Source organism: Triturus cristatus, chromosome 2_1 (assembly GCF_964204655.1).
Source record: "Triturus cristatus chromosome 2_1, aTriCri1.1, whole genome shotgun sequence".
Taxonomy (NCBI): domain Eukaryota; kingdom Metazoa; phylum Chordata; class Amphibia; order Caudata; family Salamandridae; genus Triturus; species Triturus cristatus.
Window position 1 is genome coordinate 864,492,386 of NC_140581.1, and position 22,820 is coordinate 864,515,205.

Here is a 22,820-nt window from a genome sequence, read left to right on the forward strand (position 1 = left end):
GATCTGAGCTTTGCAATTCTCCCCTGTAGATGCAAGAGACTGAACACATCCAGTTTAAGCAGGTGCAAATCTCTCTCTTTAACTTTCTCACTCTCTACTGAGCTGATTTACAAAGCTTATGCTTCTCCAAGTTTACCTTCAGTGCTCAAAAGTGCACCTGGGGCTGTATTACAGAAGTGCCCCGGGGACGCAATGGGGTTTTGCGCCCACTTTGTGCACCTCCGGGGCGCTTTGGTATTACAAAATGGGGCCCGCAGACGCTTGTGTTGCCCCTTGCGTAATACAGATAGCACTGGTGCATATGTAGCGTCAGCACTATCTCAAGAGGATGTTCCCTCATTTGCATGGGAGCATGCCCCCATGCAATTGAGGAAATCTCTTTACCTCTTGGCCCGCACCACATTATAGACGCGGGCACAAAGGCAAGGAAGGTGTCAGGAGGCGCTCTGACAGTGCACCACAAAAATGATGGTGCACTATCAGTGCACCAACTGATGGCAGCCCACTTGAGGAGTCTGGGGGGTCCCATGGACCCCCCAGACATCACCTTGCAGGTTTGTGCAGTCACTCATGCACCGCCTGCAAGGGAATCTCTCTCCCCTCTTAAAAGTGCAGGTGTAGTGCCAGCTTTAGTGCTGGTGGCGCCCTGTGCGACAATGTTTGTTGGCGCCCCCCCCAATCACCACCTCCACCACGGATTCTCTCACTAGCACCCTTTAACAATGACCAAGTCTCCATAACCACACTCTCTCAGATGCATTGAATTAGTTATATAGCGCCACTCATACCAGTGTAGGGTGTCCGAGCACTTTGCATCACACACACATTACACAGAGACAATCAATCATACTTGTGTAAATCAGTGTATAGGAAATATTACATAAGCCAAAGGACCAAGGGGCATATTATCATGCCAGGCGATAAAATTATCGCCGATTTAGCGTCAGAAAACAGCTAATTGAAGCCCGTGTTAGATGTGAAGGACATCTAACATGGGCTTCAATTGGAATTCCATAGAGCATATTATCAAGTCCATTATCGCTGTTTTAGCGGCAGTTTTCTGCCACTAAAACGGCGATAATTTTATCGCCTGTCTTGATAATATGCCCCTAAAAGTGTAGGAGTCACATGTCATCCATACTGGTAGGCAGTATAGTTTAAGAGTGCTTGGTGTGGAGAAGCACAAACTCAGTCGAAAAAGAAACCGCATAGTTGGGAGTTATCTTTAATAATAAGAATCGATTTCTAGCCAAATTAATCCTTTTTGCAACATTGATCAATGTTCTAATAATGTATACTTTGCAGTGTGTATGCAGTTCTAGGATGAAAGTTACTAGCTCACTATTCTATATTAGGACTTTAAGTTACAAATTGCAAGCAACAAAAGAATGTCTCTTTTGAAAGCAGTAACCTGCTGATCTGTTTACATCATGCATAATCTACTTGGTACACGTTATTTGCAGCAGGCATATTAACCCTCTGCACTAACTTCACCGAAGTCAAAACCTCAACTATGCAAAATGCTGATCTCTCTCCAGGACGATAATTAATCACAGGAGTTATTGTGACATTTATGTGAGGCCTGGTAATTGCCGGGAGAAAGAAACGCTGCAGCAGGTGCTTCAAAAGCATAATAAACTTTCAAGCACGGCGCCCCCAGGAAGCACCGGTCGCACCGCCCTAAAGCCGGCCCTGTCCTGCATAGTGAAACACGGAGTAGCTACTTCAAAGCCGCTCCGTATTTCACTTGAATGTGCTGCCCTGGGGGCAGCACGAGTTCGCGGCTGGCCTGGGGACAGCTCATTCATTCTAATAAGACACACTTTCCACAAAGCAAGAGCGCCGTATTTCAAATATGGTCCTTAATAGTTCCAGAGTAGGGCAGATTTCATGCTTTTATTTTTGTGAATAAAGAGAGCATTTATTAAATGGATTTGTGATGTAAATTAATTGTGTGCTTAACTTTTTTGAAAAATACAAAATGTTTAAAAAAATAATACAAATGGATTTTTGCATCTCATTTGCACATCTACAATGAGAAGCAAACATTCCTGGACTAAGCAAGCGTATGTGTGAAACGTTTACTAACTGCTGTATTTTCAGTGTCTGTAGGTGAAAGGAATTTGCCAACGACAAAATAAATCTATTTGAGAAAGGATAAAAGAAGATTTTGGTCTTTTTACACAGGTAGAAATTCAGACAGTTTGGTGTTAAGCTTATACACTGAAAACTACATAGACACAAACTTCAGTGCACAGCCTTGAGGACTGTATGACTCCCAAAAAGACTTTATGTCGCAATATCATTAGCAAAAAAATCACCTGATGGTAATAATGTGTCTTACATGTGTCGTACAAAAATATCATCCCATTGGCTGTAGATTTTATGTCATTAAATCCAATTAGGTTTGTAAATGGTGTTTACAACTCAGAATTTCTCTCAGACAATATTTTGGTTACAATTTTTTGGTACCCAGAGCCCCCAAAAGCTAGTAACTCTAAAGAACTTTTTAAATCTTTACTCTCTATCTTTTTTGGTAGACAGGGAAAGGTAGGATATAGAGTGAAGATTGTATTTCATTAGCCACGTCTGTAAAGAGAATGAACACTAAGTTACCTTAAAAATTGAGGTCCAAACTACTTGTTAACTTACCTATACCATGCAATCCGCCTATGAATCCCATGCAGGGGAGTCGATGACCAGCATGGTCTTTGGGCACGTCATCTCGCAGTTCCTCGATTCCTCATTGTGGGTGCAACTCAGATGTCTTGGCCAGAAAAATAGAAATGTATACTCATAGGTTCATGCCACAATTTGTGCCAGTTTCTCTCTCCTGTGGGTATTCATGCAAAGCCTCTACTGTTGTGGCTCCACAGGAGTACTTTCAATCATATTTTTTTCTGTTACATGGAAATGCATATGTATATTTCCTAATGCAACAATGTAAAGCATACGTTCATTCGTACTTACATTGTATAAAATGTTTCCTCTAGAGTAATATTTGTGCCTATAGATAACCCCTTTCCTCTACACCCATGACAATTGGGGATACTACTCACTCATACACACCTTGACAATATTAAATAACCAACTGTATGCATGGTGAGAATGTGTCTGCCAAATGACGATGAATACCCGCATACTTATACGTTTGTAGTTGTTAACCTACAAACTGACAGGTTATATCGACTCAAATGCCCAATACTCAACACTGAGCTGATTTACCCATCAGGAAGAGACTGCCTCTTCAACTATGGCACTTGCGCACCACAGCGTCACCTACGTATGTAATACCTTTGTGAATTTTGCCTTGTTGGTGCTGTACCTCTCCTGTATGGGAAAGAAGCTTCTAGGGAAACTTATGCACAGACTGGACAAGCAGTTCACATTCTCTGCTGGGATTCTAGCTGGATCCCTTCTGTCGCTTTCTGTATCCGCACTGCCACTGAAACACACCAAACACTGCAGACGGTTCTGTTTTATTATCTTAGCTCAACAACAAATACAGGAGAACAGTCAAATATTGGACTAGAAATATGCATGATTAATGTAATAATGCAACAAAGGAATCCATGCAACCTATCAAATTCCTATGAAAGGTCTCTTATTTTTTCTCATGCTGGTAAACTTTCCATTTTTTTAACCAATACCTAGATAATAACCTCTTTTTCTCTCCCCAGATTGACTCCTCTAGGCTCCCACAAAGCAGGTTATTACATTTTCTTAATGACTGGGCAATGATTCCCTCTTCCTCGCTCCTCAACTGTCACATTACCATTCAAACTCTAATTGCGATCACAGCCAGACTAGAAACACACCTGCGTACCACTTACCTCTGATGTAATAATAGTCAGCACTGGTCTTATAGAGGCGATCGAGAAGGACAAAGGGATTAAATAAATCAGTAGCAGCTTGGAAGTGGAAAACAGTCTTTCCCTGGCAATTTGCGTTGACCGGGCACAGCTGCGGTGCGGCATAGCGTGGACATTGGCCTTGGGCCCAGAGGGAGAAATCAAAAGGAAAGAAGATGGACGACATTTTCAAAGTTCAACAACTTGACACAGCTAGGTTGAAGGAAGAAAAAATTGATACATTTAGAAATAGTGGTTTACAGAAAATACCTTTAAAATGCTTTTAATGTTGAACAGACATAACAAAGCAGATCACCTACCCATGAAGCGGACATATGTGGTACCATTAAAAGTATGTCAATAAATGTATTTTACATACAAAATGTACCTCACTTGACAATGTGTGACGTCCCATTTAAGCCTTCATTATTCTCAAACAATGTAGGAAACCCTTCAATCAACATTAAAAGCAGTTGATTCCTAGAATTTTCTGTCCTTCTGACTTGAGAAGGGCCGGTGTGTGGAAATCTGTTCTCAAAAGACAAAAAAAATCAGTGTTTCTGTTTTTAATTGGAGAGGGAAGAAGATTGGTTCTAAGAGTGTTGCAGCTATCATGAAACTTGACGGCCTCTGGTTTTGGAGAGATGCCCACTACTGTTTCTCTTCATGATGCCTCAGGACACATTCTGGACAAATCTAATCATAGGAGAGCTGTAGACCTTCTATTTACAGTGAGCATTTGTCCAGGTCCATAAGATTTCCTTTCGTAGTCCACATTGCAGGAGTAAATATTGTGAAGTGTGATGGGCTCTGTAGGCACCTATTTGCACCATAAAAAAAGGTAATTGAAAATAAAATGACTGCAGTGGATCATATTCAACAAGACTACTCTTGTTGTCGGGAGCAACACGTTCTGATGTATCCATTAATGTTTCTTCATAGACAAGGTGTGGTGGCTTCCAATGGAACCCGTTTATCAGGAACCGTCCAGGGGAGTGCCTGTATGTGTTACATCACCTACCAGTGATCCACAGAGTGCCTGATTCTCCCATCCCTTACTTGTGCAAGCCAATACAGGCTCCCAGATCTCCACTTTTTACCCAGACATGGTATCCTCTCCTTCTCTAGAAGAATCATTTCTTGTGTTTACAGGAGAAGAATCTACTCCGGTATGTCACTTCCGAACGTACCTGTGTAGTTCTTGAAGAAATACATTTCTGCCATGTGCATCAATGATTCTCTAATATCAAGATTCTAGTGGTCCCTGGCAAGGATTCTCACCTGTATTGTTACTGAAGTAAACATTTAATACATTCTTACTGTTCCTTAGTGAAAAAAAATATTCTCAGATTCTTTGTCCATGATTTGATAGATGTGATAATTGTATTGCATGAAATGAAGGTCTGCATGAGAAGCTCAGACAATAGTTTTGCTCTACAATATATATCTGAAAGGGCATTCAAATAGACTAATACTCATGTGTGGCTACTCAATACACATTGGGATCAATTGGGTCTGAATGTAATTCTGAGGAGTTATCGCTTTCAATCTATGGATCACATTCAACTAAGGTTTGTAATGTGAAGGACATCTTTGACCGTTGCTGTTACTCAGCCAGAGAAGTAAGTAAGTAAACAAACAGTTTAGATCCGGATGCCGTTTTTTCATTGAAAGATTGTAACCCGGCATGTTCATCTATACTTTTGTGAAAACCAAAATTCAACCAGGAAGTAATTTTCCTGGAATGCACTGTAGTTCCACTGAGAAACTCTTCGCAACTTAGCCTGTGAGTCAAGCTCTAGATTTCAAGACACTTATACTTCACATATTTGTCACATATGGTGGAAATGTTCTCTCTAGTCAAGCCATCTGACTCTCATACGAGTTGGATCATGTCTTACTACTCTCACTGATATGAAACATAAAGGTTTCCCTTTTCAGTGAAGCTCCTTATCCATCTTGCTGGATCTAAGATAGAAGTGTTGAACCTACTGAGAAAGGTCCCTAGTTGGAAGGCATGTAAGACAACATCAATGCTTCTTTCCATGTATTTTGTGAGTGTTACTTTTTGGCCATCATTTGAAAGTAATAGGCTGTCTTTTACTACCTGTTAGTCTTCTACTCTTAAAACATTCTGTAGATTTCTTCTGTAACTACTGCCTACTCCTAGTGTAAGGCCAGACCAACCTCTCTACATTCCTTTAGATTTGTTATTATTGGTCTTGGGATGAAAGGAAGAGGGGGGCAGGGCGAGATCTAAGCCAAACAGATACTAAGCAGGGGCCTTCTCCAGCAATGTAGTAGGGTGCCAAACTTCAATTACAGGCAGCAATTGTGGGATCAAAATGTCTCCTTGTCTAAGGCGATAGAAACACTGGAACAGCCCTGGCAGACCAATCAGTTCCACTCCACTAAAGCAGAGATCTCCTGCAGAACTAAACTGTCGCTCCTGGCTCAAAAAAATGTGACAGGTAGAAAAAGATTATGATCTTGTGCCCTTCCACATTTTATATTCTGTCTAAGTTATGGAACACAGCATCACAAATAACAGAAAAGAACAAAAAAATGATCTGAGAGCAATTTCAGTATGTTTCTTTCAATAGTGCATAGAACACAATCTTAGTCTTAACTATCTGTCGATAAACATTGTACAGGACCTGGCTGTCCACCTGGAAAGCAGCGTATCAGATGGCGAAACTGTGCCTGGCATGACACTAATTCACTGATAGATGTACACATCTCATTGGTACCTGACAATCCTGCCTGAAAACTGCCACTTCCCTTTAAATCTCAAATGCCAGTCGATCTTCTATTGTCCAGTACATATTTTGGGACCATGGGGAAACGGGAGCGCCCACAAAAAATGTGTGCTTAATTTGCAGCCGACTCCCAACTACAGTTACATGTTGTCAACTGTCCTTGTTTCAGTACTCCATCTGCAACGAGCCTCTCATAGAACTATCCAATCCTGGTGCCAGCGGATCCTTATTTTTTGTAACCAGCGACGATGAGTTCATCATCAAGACGGTTCAGCACAAAGAGGCCGAATTCCTCCAGAAGCTGCTCCCAGGCTACTACATGGTGAGTACCCAGCCAACATGTTGAGTTCTGCCCAAACTAGACAGTAGGGTATTTTAAGCAGGACTTTGATTTTCCACAGTAGTACTCTGGGAGTAGTTGGGGAAACTGTTTTATTTTTAGTTTTATATGGCGCAAACTCGACCCGAAGATATCGGGTATCAGAGCACTTTAAATGAGCACCAGTTTCGTTACAGATGGACACATTCATGTTTTTGTTAGGCACAGAGAGATTAAGTGATTTGCCTAGAATCACAGGATGTTGAGCATCATTGCTGAGACTCGAACCCGGTTCCCCAGCTTCGAAGTCGACCGCTCTAGCCGTAAGGCCACATCCTCTCCCAAAACAGTGTGATGCCTTCACGTATTCACCCATCACTTGAATGCTCCTACAGGCAGGGGAAACAATTGAAACCGCAAACAATACCCAAGATGAGTAGAGTGCACCCAACAAAGGGAAGACAACTGTTTACTCCCTAAAACGGAGAAAAGAAAAGTGAATAACCAATAAAGATGTGAACATTGTGATTTTATTTGTTAACTGCATAGTTCAGCTGTCAACTCCACCTTTTTTGTTCTAAAGAGCAGGCACTGTCACCACAGCAACAGTTGTTCCTACTGATTAGAAGCAAGCGTTTAATACATGCCAATTGTGTAATGGCAGGGTATACATCTTCAGCAACCTAGTTCATGAGAAATTTAAAAAATCTCAATTCAGGAGACTTGCTTGTCTGTATGTTAAATGTAACCCCAGATGTACAACGAAACATATTTAAAGGCATCCGCCAAGTTTACACTCACACTGTGCAAGTAAGTTTCGACTGCGATACAAGTCGAAACTCTGAAGTACTGGCGTCATGAACAGAAAATCGCAGTAGACAGGTACAAAAGTAAAAAGCAGAGCTGTGATTTACAGCAATACAATATACTTATGCGGTTGGCTGTACCTGCAGAATGGCATAGGGAAAGATGCTTGCCTTACAGTGTTACCCAGTGGAATCTTACCTCGGTTGGGTGTGTGGTAGTGTGGTACAGTTATTTCTTTGTTAGATGATATGTGGCAAGTTAAGAGAGTCGGAGCTTTCAGTGCAGGCTCTGATTGACTGTGTTAATATCACCAGAACCATTCACATGTACATGACATACAAAACCATTCATATGTCCATGACATTGTGTATGGAAAGTACTGATTTTTAGCAACAGCAGCAATACAGGGAATGACTCCCGGTGGCCATCAGACCTAGGACCCGCACCCACTCCCTCCAATCACACCAAAAACCTTGGAATCATCATTGACAACAACCTCACATTGAATTCACAGCTTACTGATGTGTCCTCCGTCAGCTTCCTCACTCTGTCCATGCTACTTAAAATCTTCAAATGGCTACACCTACACATGAGACGCACCATGACACAAGCTCTCATCACCAACTGGCTGGACTATGGCAATGCCCGCTACATAGGATTCGCTGCACATCTTCGACAGAGACTTCAGACCATACAGAACTCCGCAGCCAGACTCATCCTCAGCCTTCCCCGATGAACCCACAGCACACCCCACCTCAGGCAACGCTACTGGTTCTCTGTACAGAAGAGATGCCAATTCAAGCTGCTGACACACTCACACAAGGTTCTACACAACCAAGGACCCGTCTACATTAACCACTGCCTGAACTTCCACCAACCATCAAGAAGAATATGCTCCGCCTCCCTTTTACTTGCCCATACTCCCCTCGTCTACTGAAGCAGAAGTGAAGGATGCTCCTTCTCCCACATCGCAGCAAAGACCTGGAACAGCCTCCCCATGTGCCTCTGGACCATCACCTCACTTCCGGAATTCCAAGTGGCCCTCAAGACCTGGCTGTTCAAATAAGCCTCAGGGGCCTGAAAGCACCTGGATACCCTGGCCGGTGATTAGCCACACTTTATAAATCCTGATTGATTGACTGATTGATTGAAAGTGCCATCTACAGCAGAAAACTAACGCTTGAAAAAGTGTCAACCTTTTCCACCCCTTGAAACTCTGAGGTGGGTTTTGCAATATATCTTTCAGACAGCTGACCTGAAATTGTGCCTCTTCCTTCAAAGCCCACCCTGTTCACTTGAGGAATTCTCCAGGGCCCACCCTGTTCATTTTACTCTTAAACCTCCTCACTTACTACCAGGGTCCACCCCTTTCGCCCTTCTCTTTGTGCTTCACCTGCTCCCTCTAACGAGACTGTATTGCAGACCGGCGTTCCTCTTCCACTTCTCTGCTGATGACACACAAACGTATCTCCTTTATAATAGCCCCTGTGAGAATGTCTTCCCATTGGGTGATAATCTGCCAATCTGTACCTCCTGGTTGGAAAACGAGGCAGCATATGTGAGGCCTGCACAAATAACATGACTACATTTGTCCTTCACTGGGAACCAAACACCCAATTGTAGCGCCTGACTCTCAGAGGGTAGCGTTGCAGAGCAGTCAGAGGCTTACACAAGGGAGGTGGTGTGGGCTAGTAATCGCCATTTGCAGGTGCGCACAAATAACACTCAATAATTGATTGTCCAGTCTGTACTTTGCTTTATAAAAGTAAGAGTACATTTATTAAACACACACACTACTCAATACTATGCTCCAATTTACAAATATACATAAACTGTTGGAGTTACTTTGTGACATTGCATAACATCTCCACCCCTCCCGCAGGGGGGTGGGGTCTAGTACCACCACTCCCATGTGTGCACATCATCTTGCCCCCAATGCAGTTGTTTGAACATAACCTGGGGCGAGGGCCCGGCACCCTAGAAGGAATGTCTGGCAACATAACCCCACTTTGCTTATGACATCAGCTCACACAAGTACTTCACATTACACATGTGACCTTCAGTCCCTCTAAAAGAAATAACATTAGTAAAAGCATTTCTGGTGCAATTACATCTCTTCGTCTCCAGGGGATGCCCTTCTCCAGACATCCCCTACTCAGCCCTTCAATCCATTATGCACTTCTCAACCCTCCTCCAGCTGTAGAACGAAAGTTCCAGTCCAAGAGAAGTTAAAATGCTGGCTCAGCCCTTGAGGGGTTATTCCTTTCAAATCCCCAGGAAACTTAGGGAGAGACTCATCTTCGTGCTGTGGTAGAAGACTGCGCGTTTCCAGCAGCTCCTCCCAGCACCTTTTCACAAGTGAGGGTGACCCCCCTCCTCTGGGGGCCACTAGGCACCAAAACGACAAATTCCCCATGCCTGGCAAGGCATTATGGGGTGCTTCAGGCTCTTCTCCATGAATATTTTATTAGCGGCTCTCCCGCTGTGCCGGGAAGAGCCCCGATGTGGGCCTCCGGCTGCTTCTTGGACCTCGGTGGGGGTCTCGGTCCCACCCGGACCCCTAGGTGAGCGTAGGCGGCTCGGGGAGCCCACCCCCAGCCGCTCCTCCTCTTTTCCAGGGCCTGGTCCCACCCGGGCCCCTCGCACTGCTTGGGGTCTCCCTTGGGGGGCCCCGGTCCCACCCGGGACACCCGCATGGCCATTTGTTGGAGGGCAGCCCGGGGAGCCCACCCCCGGCTGCCCCCGCCGGCTCCCCGCCCGGCCAGCACCCACGCGTGCTGCAGCGGGAGCCGGCAATCCGTTCTGGTCTGACGGGCCCATCTTCACAGGCTTCACTGGGCTTTGGGGGAGTGCAACGTCATTCCCCCCTACACGCCAGCCATCACCGCGGGGCCCGAAGAAGGGGTCCCGGACCCCGGAGTCTTCTTCCCGGGGGGCGCGATAGCGCTCCCTGCTGCCGGTTCTCCGCACGGGGCCCGGTGATGGGGTCCCGGGCCCCTCCCCCTGCTTCACGGGAAGCGCGCTGGCGCTCCCCGGCTTGCGCTTCTTCGCCGGGGGCCAGGGTGGGCTCCTGGCACCCCATAGGGGTGAATCTTCACGGGAGCACTCCCTGGCCATGCTTCGGGGGCCCGGGGATGGGGTCCCAGACCAACTCTGGTCACCTTCACGGGGGGAGCGTGACGGCGCCCCCCCCGGCATGACTTCTCTTTGGGGGGCAGCCCCCGGGACCTGACCCACCCCGGAGGCATCTCTGAGACCGGCGGCGGAGCCCCACGCGCTTCATCGCCGGTCTTCTTAGGGGTCCGGGGGCCATATCTCAGCCCCTGGGGGTCCGATCTGCCCCATTTTCGCATCTTCTTGCTCCTGGTGGTGTCCTCCATGCGCAGAGGCCCCTGCTTCTGCGCACCGGTCATGGGCTCTTCTTCTGGTGCCGTTAGGGCCCTTGGGGGCAGTCAGGGGGATACCTCCTTCCAACTGCCCATTGCCAGGCTCCAGCACCTTCCGCCTCAGCAGACCACACCCCAGAGAGAGCTTCTCTTCCTGTCCAAGCACTTTTTAAAAGTTGAGTAGGGGGCTGGCAGGAAGTCTCTGTTGGTCCTATCAAACAGTGACACATCACTTCCCTGCCCCTGCTCCCTCCTTCTTGTCCAGCCTCTGGGTTTGTTCAAACTGGCGTCGTCCAGTGTCTCTGGCCATATGATCTCTGAAACCTCTTCCCCCCCACGCTGCCTTCCCTCCTTGGTGCAGCCTGGTGCCTGGCACCGAGTGATGGATGAGCCTGTAGCCCCACCCATCATCTCTTCCTGGAGAGGAGGCCTTAGCTTGTGGAAGAAAGGTTATCAATCCATCCGGCTGAGGTCAGCCCTCAGCCAGGGTCTGGTTATGGCTGGCTCAGAGAAATATGACAGTCCTGTATGACCCAAAAGCAGAACAAATATGACTTTGGACTCTGCAGAACACTTCTTTTCACATCAGCTACAGTGGACTTTAGTGCGTGTCTGGAATCTGTAGGCCTTAGGAAAGTGAAACTAGTCCATGTGCTCCCTATCCCCATAAGAGAATAATGGAATAAACACTGTAAAGCACACTGACTTTCCCTGGCATGTTTCTTCCCACTGGATAAAGCCTATTCCATGTCACCACCCAATTCTGCATAAGTCCTGCCGCACCATTCACTTTGTAGCTGCTCCTGGACTGCGTACGCTAGGAATCTCCCCTGCGCAGCCAGTACACATGTGCACACGCATGTACACATGTGTCTGCATGTAACCAGCCCGGTGTCCCTTACTCCAGCTGCTGCGCAGTGGCCTGGTCAAGCCAGGGGGACACCAGTAAAATCCCCATGCAGTCTCTTACATCCTGAGTTCACTCTGGGTGAGTCCCACTTATGAGGCTCCCCCACAGTAAAAGCTCCACAATTAGGTGCTCAAAAAGCGAAAAATCCATGCGGCCCATTATGTCAGAACCACCTTCTAACGCTCCTCAAAGGTGGATGTCCACAAATTACGAGCAAAGGCAACCCAGGAGATATTAATCAAATTGTAGGCATTCCCAAGTCCACACACACAACATACGTAGGCATAATGTGGAACATTAACTGCAATATAAACCTAGAAAGCATTAAAAGGAATACAAAGAAAATACTAATAGGTAATACGTGGAATAGAAATAAAAACATATGCACATAGGACATGAAATTACATTTTGGAACGCCTTGCGAGCTGACCATAATTCGTAGGTAATACTTTTGCTGCTAAAGTTAAGTGAAGAGATATTTAAATACACAGTTGTAAAAATTTATTTGAGCACTTTATCTTGTCACCACATTTTCAAAATTGTGTAAGGTTTTTAATTTCACAAAGTATATTTGTGTAGACACTGCAGCAGATGTGATACAGTTCTTAATTATTAGGTTATCCTTTTGGCATAGCTTGCGGGGTCCTCATCATAGACGACAGCTGATTGGATGTCAATTTTTCTCTTTCAGAATCTGAACCAGAACCCCAGGACCCTCTTGCCAAAGTTCTATGGACTTTACTGTCTCCACTCTGGGGGCATAAACATTCGGCTTGTGGTGATGAACAATGTCTTGCCACGCGCCATGCGGATGCACTACAAATACGACCTGAAAGGGTCAACATACAAGCGCAGAGCCTCGAGAAAAGAGCGGGAAAAGTCATGCCCGACATATAAGGACCTGGATTTCTTGCAAGACATGCATGAAGGATTGTACTTTGATGCGGAAACCTACAGTGCCCTGGTGAAAACGTTGCAGAGGGATTGTCGGGTAAGTACGCTTGTGGAATGCACCCAAACAGGAAGTGATGTTGCCCCACCAGGCTTATTTCGGCATGCCTCATTGAACTCTCAGGCGAAACGATGATCGTTTTGACTGCAAGCACTTTTGTTGGCAAAAGAACAGTTGGTGAATTTTCTGCAAATGCACAGCTTCTTAACAAAAATAAACCAACCTCCCAAAGCATGTTATGTAAAAGGAAAGCATTTGTTTGAGGTTCTCTGGTCATATTTTAATACCATCTATAGTGACAAGTAGCAGGCAAGTCCTATGAAGCAGAATAATGAAAACAAATTTAAGTGACTTGGAAGGTGCTTCAGCCTGATGAAAACACACCCTTACCACCTGCAGGACTTGTTTGAAGGGGTGCAGAACCAGGCACAGGGAGTGGGTGAAGGTCTTTGCCCAGTACTCACAGGCCATGACCTGAGGCCACACGTGCTTTGGGTATTGCCAGCAACTGATATATCTATTCACATTTGATGATGCAACTGGGGTGGGCTTATACAGCCTTACACTTTCCCTAATACCATTTTAGGAGTGTGCATAAAACAGTTCTAAACCACTTTCTGCTGTAATTTTGTTTGGCCTTAGCTTGCCTTTCCAACTACGGTCACGGGACATAGAAATGTATGTAAAATAGCTGAAAACAGTTTAAGGCACTTATTAGTTCGAGGCATATGAGCTGCAGATCACACACTGAGGATAAGATCGCCATCTGGTGTTGGGCTCGGATGATTGCAGGTTGTTGTTGTCTTCGGAAGAAGCCTTTGGTCACGAGGTTGGTGACTCCTCCCCTGGACAACAGTGCGCATGGGCATCCACTCCATCGGCAGATTGTTTTTTTCCGCCATTGGGTTCGGATGAACTTTTTTCCGCTCCAGCAGAAAACTTCTAGCAATCATTTTAAATACTTAATCTTCATTCCATCGACGTCGAACTCAACTCGGACCGGTTCCGCAAGCGGCTGATGGACAGGACACCCTTCAAAAAATGCCCCCAGTGTGGAGCGAAGTTCCCCCACAGTGACCACCACGAGGTTTGTAACCTCTGCCTGTCGCCGGAACACAACGAGTCCACCTGTCCAGCTTGTTCCGCTTTCCGTTCGAAGAAGACCCTCCGGGACCGAAGAGCTCGACGCCATATTATGGCCAAACCAGCTCCAGAACCGGAGGACATCTTTGCTCAAGATGTTCCCGAAGACGACACCGAAGATCTCGAGATCGTGTCCGAGGCCGACGATTCCGATGACCTCATCACTCCAGGGCAGCGTGTGAGTACCACCCCCCCTGCCCCTGCCCCATCCAAAAAAGCATTGGTCAAGACTCCGCCAGCTGGGCCCAGTCGCGACCGGAAATCCTCTTCAGAAGCCCCGCCCTCGGGCCCGGCTCCGAAGACATCTAAGCCTGTGGGTGGCTCGGGCTCGAGCAAACCTCACCTGATTGTGCCTTTAACACCCTCGGCACCCAAAAACCCACTGTCGGCACCGAAACAGGCTCCAAGACCGAAATCTCCTTCGGCACAGAAACGTTCCTCGGCACCGAAGTCTCCACCGGCACCGAGACGTTCTTCAACATCGATGCCTGAAAGTCCATCGGCACCGAAAACTCAGTCGGCACCGAAAACTCAGTCGGCACCGAAAACTCAGTCGGCACCGAAAACTCAGTCGGCTCCGAAAAATCCATCGGACCCGAAAAAATCATCGGCGCCGAAAACTGCGTCCCCGCCGAAAAAAGCTCATAAAGACCCGAAGCGGACATCGCAGACACCACCTTCGGAGCCAGATGAACTTTTTCGACCAGATCCTTCTCAAAAGCGGATCTACATCAATCCTAACACGGGACATGTGACTGCCATCCCATATAAAAAGCGGAAGCTGGACACTACACCTCCCCCAGCTCCCATACGGAAAAAGGACTGTGCTACTTCACCACTTCGTCCTTCCTCTCCTGTTTTACCTCCTAACCCGTCCCCCCCTCCTCCTCCTGATTCTCCTTTACCTTTACCTTTACCATCTCCCTATCATTCACCTCCTCCACAGGATGATAATGATGACTTAGGGGGAGGGGCGGACCCTGATTTATTTAATGATCCTGTTGATCCAAACGACCCTTTTACGTTCCCAGACCCAGCACCCATGGATGACTGGTCTTATCCTATACCTGACATGCCTGACCCCACTACCTACCCCTCCAAGCCCTCCCCTCCTGATGACCACCTAGGGTTCGGCCAACTTATAAATAGGGCAGCAACATTCCACGGCGTCACAATGCACACAGACGCCCTTGAAGAGGACTTTCTCCTTGATACCTTTGAGCAGTCACAAAAGACTGTGCACATACTGCCCATGATCAAAGGGGTTATAAAGCATGCTACTGAAGTCTTTAAGGACCCTGTTCGAGCTAGGGTTCTCAACCCACGCATCGAAAAAAAGTACCGACCAGCCCCGCAAGACCCTGCATACATTAAGGCCCAGCTCCCTTTAGACTCCTTAGTCGTATCAAATGCCAGGAAGCGCGCTAACTCACAGACAACTGGAGAAACGCCTCCCCCAGACAAAGAGTCTAAGCTTTTAGAAGCCTCAGGCAAACGGGTCGCCGCGCAGGCGGCTAACCATTGGCGTATTGCGAATACCCAGGCCCTGTTAGCCAGGTATGATAGAGCGCATTATGACCAACTTGAGGACCTTATGCAACATCTGCCTGAACCCTTTATGTCCCAGGCCTCTGACCTCATCCAAGAAGGCAAATTAATATCTAATGCCTCCATTAAATGCGCCTTAGATGCAGCAGACACTGCTTCTAGAGCGGTCAATACTAGCGTCTTACTCAGACGACATGCCTGGCTCCGTATTTCCGGATTTAAACCGGAGGTTCAAACCGCAATTCTAGCTCAACCTTTCAACCAAGAGCAGCTATTTGGCCCTGCAGTGGATACTGCATTAGAAAAAATGAAAAAGGATAATGAAACTGCCAAGTCTATGGGAGCACTGCAGTCTCCTCAAAACCGGGGTTCCTTTCGTCGCTCCTTTTATAGAGGAGGCTCCAAAAACACATCAACTGAGACCACGTCCACCTTTAAAAATTCTGGACAAACATCCCCTAACAGAGGTTATTTCCGGGGAGGTTATAGGGGAAACAATAACAAAGGTCGAGGGCGGGGCAACAACAACAACACCTGCACCTCACCAGCCACCAAACAGTGACTTGCCACCACTCCCCCCAGACCATTCCACTCCGGTCGGGGGGCGACTCCAACAATTCCTACCTGTCTGGACTTCCATCACCACAGACAGGTGGGTAAGACAAATTATCCAGTCTGGCTACTGCCTCGAACTCATACAATCCCCCCCAAACATACCGCCCAAACAACGTCCAATGTCCTCGCATCATCTCTCTCTCCTCAAACAAGAAGTTCAATCCCTGTTACAAAAACATGCGATAGAACCAGTCCCCCTTCAACATCAGGGAAAAGGGGTATATTCTCTATACTTCCTCATTCCCAAAAAGGACAAAACACTAAGGCCCATACTGGATCTCAGACTGCTAAACCAGTATATACATTCGGATCATTTTCACATGACCACTCTCCAACAAGTCCTCCCACTTTTACAACAGGGAGACTTCCTCGCCACATTGGACCTCAAGGACGCATACTTTCACATCCCCATGCATCCCGCTCACAGAAAATATCTACGATTTGTGGTAGATGGGCAACACTATCAATTTACAGTTCTCCCATTCGGAGTAACAACGGCACCCAGAGTGTTCACCAAGTGTCTAGCAGTCGTGGCAGCGCATCTCAGAAGACAACAGATCCATGTCTTCCCCTATCTGGACGATTGGCTCATAAAAGCCAATACATACCAAAAATGCGTTCTCCACACTCATCGCACGATTCAAACTCTCCACGATTTGGGATTCACTATCAACTACCCCAAATCCCACCTACAACCTTCCCACTTACATCAGTATCTAGGAGCAACCATAGATACATCCAAAGCCATTGCCTATCCCAGCACTGCCAGGATAGCCAGTATACAAAATCTCATCTCTCAATTTCAAACTCATCCATCTCTTCCAGCAAGAGTGTTCATGCAGCTCCTAGGCATGATGGCGTCATGCATCTCCATAGTCCCACACGCACGACTTCAAATGCGTCCCTTACAGGAATGCTTAGCACAACAGTGGAACCAAGCTCACGGACAACTTACCGATCTGGTGTTGGTGGACAGTCGCTCACTTCGCTCACTGAAATGGTGGAACACCATCAACCTGTCCAAAGGGAGACCGTTCTTAGAGCCTCTTCCACAAGTTGTGCTAACTACAGACGCATCTCTCACGGGGTGGGGAGCCCACCTCCTTCACCATACCACTCAGGGCAGATGGACCAGTCAACAAAAACTGCTCCACATCAACCACCTGGAACTCTTAGCAGTGTTCCTAGCACTAAAATCCTTTCAAATTCACCTAAAGAACAAAACTGTCCTCATACGCACAGACAACATGACGACAATGTATTATATACAGAAACAGGGAGGGACACACTCTCTCCAAATGTCCCAACTGGCACAGCAAATCTGGAGATGGGCAATTCCCCAAAACATCTACCTGTTAGCAGAACATCTCCCAGGGATCCACAATCAAGTGGCCGACCTCCTAAGTCGCCACACACAACAGATCCACGAATGGGAACTACACCCCAAGGTTCTACTCCCCTTCTTCCAAAAGTGGGGACAACCAGACATAGACCTGTTCGCCACTCCCGAAAACACAAAATGCCCAACCTTCGCCGCCAGGTTTCCACACCCACAGTCGAAGGGCAATGCCCTATGGATGAACTGGTCAGGCAGATTTGCGTACGCTTTTCCGCCTCTCCCACTAGTTCCATTTGTGGTACGCAAACTGAAACAACAGTCACTAACACTAATACTAGTGGCTCCCACTTGGGCACGTCAACCGTGGTTCACCACACTTCTGGAACTATCTTTAGTTCCACATCAAAAGCTACGCCTCTCCCCGGATCTGTTAACCCAGAACCATGGAGAAATCAGACACCCAGATCCTCAAACACTGAATCTAGCGATCTGGCTCCTGAGGTCCTAGAGTTCGGTTACCTCAATCTCCCTCCAGACTGTATGAATATCATAAAAGAAGCCAGACGCCCTACTACTAGAGCGTGTTATGCCGCTAAATGGAAACGATTTGCCATCTACTGCGCTAATAATGACATACATCCATTGGATGCTTCCATCCAAAACATCATTTGCTATCTACTACACTTGCAAAGATGCAATCTAGCGTATTCCTCTATACGTTTACACCTAGCAGCCTTGGCAGCCTACTTGCAAAATAGGCAACACCTGTCCCTTTTTAAGGTACCAGCCATCAAAGCGTTTATGGAAGGTCTCAAAAGAATTCTTCCCCCAAGATTGCCACCTGCACCAGTGTGGAATCTCAATGTGGTTCTAACAAGACTCATGGGTCCCCCATTTGAACCTATGCACAAATGTGAATTGCAATTCCTAACATGGAAGGTAGCTTTCCTTATCGCAATCACTTCCCTGCGCAGAGTAAGTGAAATACAAGCCCTTACACTTGAGGAACCTTTCTTACAACTACACCGTAACAAAGTGGTTCTTAGGACAAACCCTAAATTTCTTCCAAAAGTGATTTCCCCTTTCCACCTTAACCAATCAGTTGAACTACCGGTCTTTTTTCCAAATCCAGACTCGGTAGCTGAAAGGGCCCTACATACCTTAGATGTCAAAAGAGCCTTGCTTTATTACATCGACAGGACAAAACCTTTTCGAAAGACAAAACAACTCTTTGTTGCTTTCGCGCCACCACACAAAGGCAACCCGATCTCCAAATCAGGAATAGCCCGGTGGATAGTTAAATGCATCCAAATATGCTACCTCAAGGCTAAACGTACACTTACAGTTCCCCCTAGGGCGCACTCCACGCGTAAAATAGGGGCTTCTATGGCCTTCTTAGGCAATATTCCCTTAGAAGACATTTGCAAGGCAGCCACATGGTCTACCACGCATACCTTCACTAAACACTATTGTGTTGACGTGCAGGCCAAACAACAGGCCTCTGTGGGCCAGGCTGTCCTAAAAACTTTATTTCAAGCTGCTGCAACGGATACAGGCGACCACCGCTAAGGGGAGCACTGCTGTATAATCTATCCTCAGTGTGTGATCTGCAGCTCATATGCCTCGAACGGAATATGCTACTTACCAGTATGCATCTGTTCTTGGCATGTAGAGCTGCAGAGTCACACACGCCCGCCCGCCTCCCCGGGACCTGTATCTGTTCCAGCATCCGTCTTACTTAGACATTACACATGGACATCCTTTCTTTCTTTTCTATATACTCCATCTTTTCCCATCATGGCGAAAAACAATCTGCCGATGGAGTGGATGCCCATGCGCACTGTTGTCCAGGGGAGGAGTCACCAACCTCGTGACCAAAGGCTTCTTCCGAAGACAACAACAACCTGCAATCATCCGAGCCCAACACCAGATGGCGATCTTATCCTCAGTGTGTGACTCTGCAGCTCTACATGCCAAGAACAGATGCATACTGGTAAGTAGCATATTCCTTATTTATTGTGTCGCGTTTCTTACAGAATTGTCGGCCTACACTATTATTATGCATCAAGTCATGTGCCACTCTGAAACAGTGCATTCTGTGTGCAACAGTCTGACCACCCAAACGCTTCCAGTGTGCCATGTGTGAGTGTTACTGTATAGGAAGTATTGTTGAAGAACACAGATTGTTTAGAAAGGAGACTACAACAGATTAGCATTTTGTGCTGTTTGGTGCTGCCTCTGAGGCCCGTGGACACTAAATGGGTCCCATTGTCCGGCACGGGGCGATTGGCTTGAGTTGGGCTTGTTGCGCCGCTGATCTCATGTGCAGCTGAACAGTGAGAGGAAGATGGGGGTCGTGTTGAAAAACATTGTTTGCTTTCCAGTTCTTCTGCTTGTTTTCAAGCAAAAAAGAGAAACTTATACCACTCGTCACTTACCAATGGCCAGAATCAAAGCTTATGAGGACAATTGAGCAAGCAAAAGATAGAGAAGGGGCAGAAGAAGAAATTAAGGCAATCACAAACAGCAAAGCAAGAAAGAATCACACAAATAGCAAGACCACAAAAATGCATTTGGCACGTGGGTGTACGGTCTGTTGCGAGACATCCCTTTATGAGAACCTAATTGTTTGTACTGTTCTATAATTTTTTTTTTTTTAAATTGGGTTTAACGTGACCAAGTTAGATCATGCTAAGTTTAAATCCACCCACGCGTACAGTCACGCCACAGTATAAATAAATATTAGTACGGACATGTTCCATTACGTTATTTTGAAATACAGTGTGTAGCTAATGGAGTTGTCTCTCAACAGTTCTTAAGGCTGTGGGAAACAGAACAAACACATCAGGAAGCTGCAGTATGTTTGTGTTGGGATATTGATCTTCTTTCATCGTCCATTTCCCACCGCACTTGTGCATTCTGCTCCTCGGTTACTATATCTGGAATATGCACTGCGCCTGTGAATTGAACAGACAGCAGGCAGCTTGCTTGCTCTTTGGCAGGTTAACATTGATCCGTTGCATGCTATGATGGTATTAGTGTTTTTTAGAGTAGTTGTGTGTGTTGTGTGTGTGTGTCAGGGCAGACTAGCATCCCTAAGCCATGGATGCTAAAACTACCCAAGGATTATTCATGACATCCTTAAACCACCCCATGTCAAACTTGAGTCATTCCGGACCTATAGCAAGTCATGGGTTAATTATAACACCGTTCGGGTATCCCAAGCCCTGTATGAGCCAAGGCATTCTTGATTCATCCCACGCAACGAGCAATGCAGGTCGTTCTTGAGCTACCTGAGTGAGTCTGGTCACCATTGAGCCATTACAAGTTAAGGGTTAGGGAGGGCACTCTTCAGGTATACTAATGTATAGGTGAGCCTGGTTATTCATGAATTTTTGCAAGTCATGGGTGAATTATAGCACCTTTCAGGTTTCCCCAGCCCCGTATGTAGCATTCTTGATTTATCCCACGCCATGAGCTATACAGACCGTTACTGAGCTACCTGAGTGAGTCTGGTCACCGCCGAGCCATTAAACGTCAAGGGTTAGTGAGGGCACTCTTCAGGTATACTAAGGTATAGGTGAGGCTGGTTATTCATGAGATATTGCTAATCAGGGCACTGTTGAGCTTCCCAAGTAATGGGTAAGTCAGGGCGCCCTACTAGTATTCTACCTGCAGTGAGTCTTATTCCAACAAGGAAAACATTTGGGGGAGCTGAAAATAGGAATGTGTAGCAGCGTGTACATTCATGGGTAAGATGACCGTAATTGTGCAAGTGAAATTGGATTTACACATTTGCAAACGTAAGCTGTCGGAAAGCATCAGTTATATGAATTAATCTAAAGCTTTCTGTGTGGAATGATGATGGCGGGAGCCGTAGCCACATTTCTGGGGCAGCCAGGCTTAATGCAAGATGTACCTTCACTGCACAAGGTTTCTATTACATTTTTACACAAAGCCAGATTATCACTTAGTGTGATTTATGTTGAGCCCTTTGTGTTGTGCCTATGCTACTATTTTTATTTACCTTTTTCTGAATTGCTTACACAGTAAACAGGAAATATAGTGAGACGCTTGAAGGCTGGTCCCGATGGCATTACGATAGAGGGCACATGTGAACTTCAGTTTTTTTCTGGATATCTGTTTATTGGCTAGCAAGTATACATAAGTCAAACAAAAGAGAAGAAACAAGATATTATCTGCACAGATAAACTCCCCTAAGAGATCACCGTGCTCATCAACTCAGAGGGCAACTTATGAACCCCTTTAAATGGTCCTTCTCCTTGACAAGAGCCCCTGCTCTGAATGACACTGTTAGTCCAAGACCTGGGCTAGGATGTTGTATTCTCCTCGAAGTGCATCTTCCATGTCAATGCAGAAGTCAAAATGATCAATTTCCAACTATCCAAGATCTGAGAAATTTTGATCACTCTGTTCAAACTGATACATTGTTGGATTTAACCACTGCAGCACAGGAGGTAGAGGCCCGAGAATAAATCTGACGTGAGCTGAAGAGAGTTTCAGCTAAATAGGCATATAACCTAAAAAAAAACTAAATCAAGTATGCACCAAAAACACTTCAACGGATCTACTGCCATCTAGGATCAAGGTCTAGGGCCTCCGTGCCATGCACAGAACATTCTGGAGCAGGGCCCCTGCATCCTGCGCAAGCTAGGGCCTCGCTGAATACTGACCGGGACTGCATCCCCCAACCAGGACACTGGTTATAGCTGAGACCATCCACTGACAAACATTACACCCGCTACGACTTGATAGCAGGGCACAGGGTGTACGAGCCTCGGAGTTATGGATCACCATTATCTGTGCCTGACAGCCCAACCCATCTACCTTGTTTTTATGAAGATGGTAAAAAGCGAACTCGCCCTCCTTCATTTACAAAACCCCGTCCTATTACTAACCTTGAGTACTCTCTCCAAATACCTCACTCCCCCAGAAAAACTGGACGGGAAAGACCTGAGTTAATCTCATTAACAACTCATTTAAGTCATTCTTGTGCACATATTCACTAGTGTTTTCATTTCCTCTGCATATGTACCCATTAAAGAAATTCCTGGAAGCATCTGCAGAGCTTCCAGTAAAATTTGGTGCCGTGGAAAACACCACATATTAATAAAGTAATAATTCAAATGTGAGCCTTATAAATCTGTTACTTCAACTTTTTGCTGGAAGT

The 22,820-nt window shown here is 46.1% G+C and overlaps 1 protein-coding gene across 1 annotated transcript in view; it reads left to right on the plus strand.

Annotated features, from left to right (window-relative positions):
• PIP5K1B (phosphatidylinositol-4-phosphate 5-kinase type 1 beta) overlaps positions 1 to 22,820 on the plus strand; it is a 381,348-nt gene that overhangs the window by 221,003 nt on the left and 137,525 nt on the right. The window contains exons 6-7 of the mRNA XM_085632982.1: positions 6,780 to 6,932; positions 12,724 to 13,023. Of these exons, the coding sequence (XP_085489108.1) occupies positions 6,780 to 6,932; positions 12,724 to 13,023 (453 nt within the window). The remainder of the gene's footprint in view (positions 1 to 6,779; positions 6,933 to 12,723; positions 13,024 to 22,820) is intronic.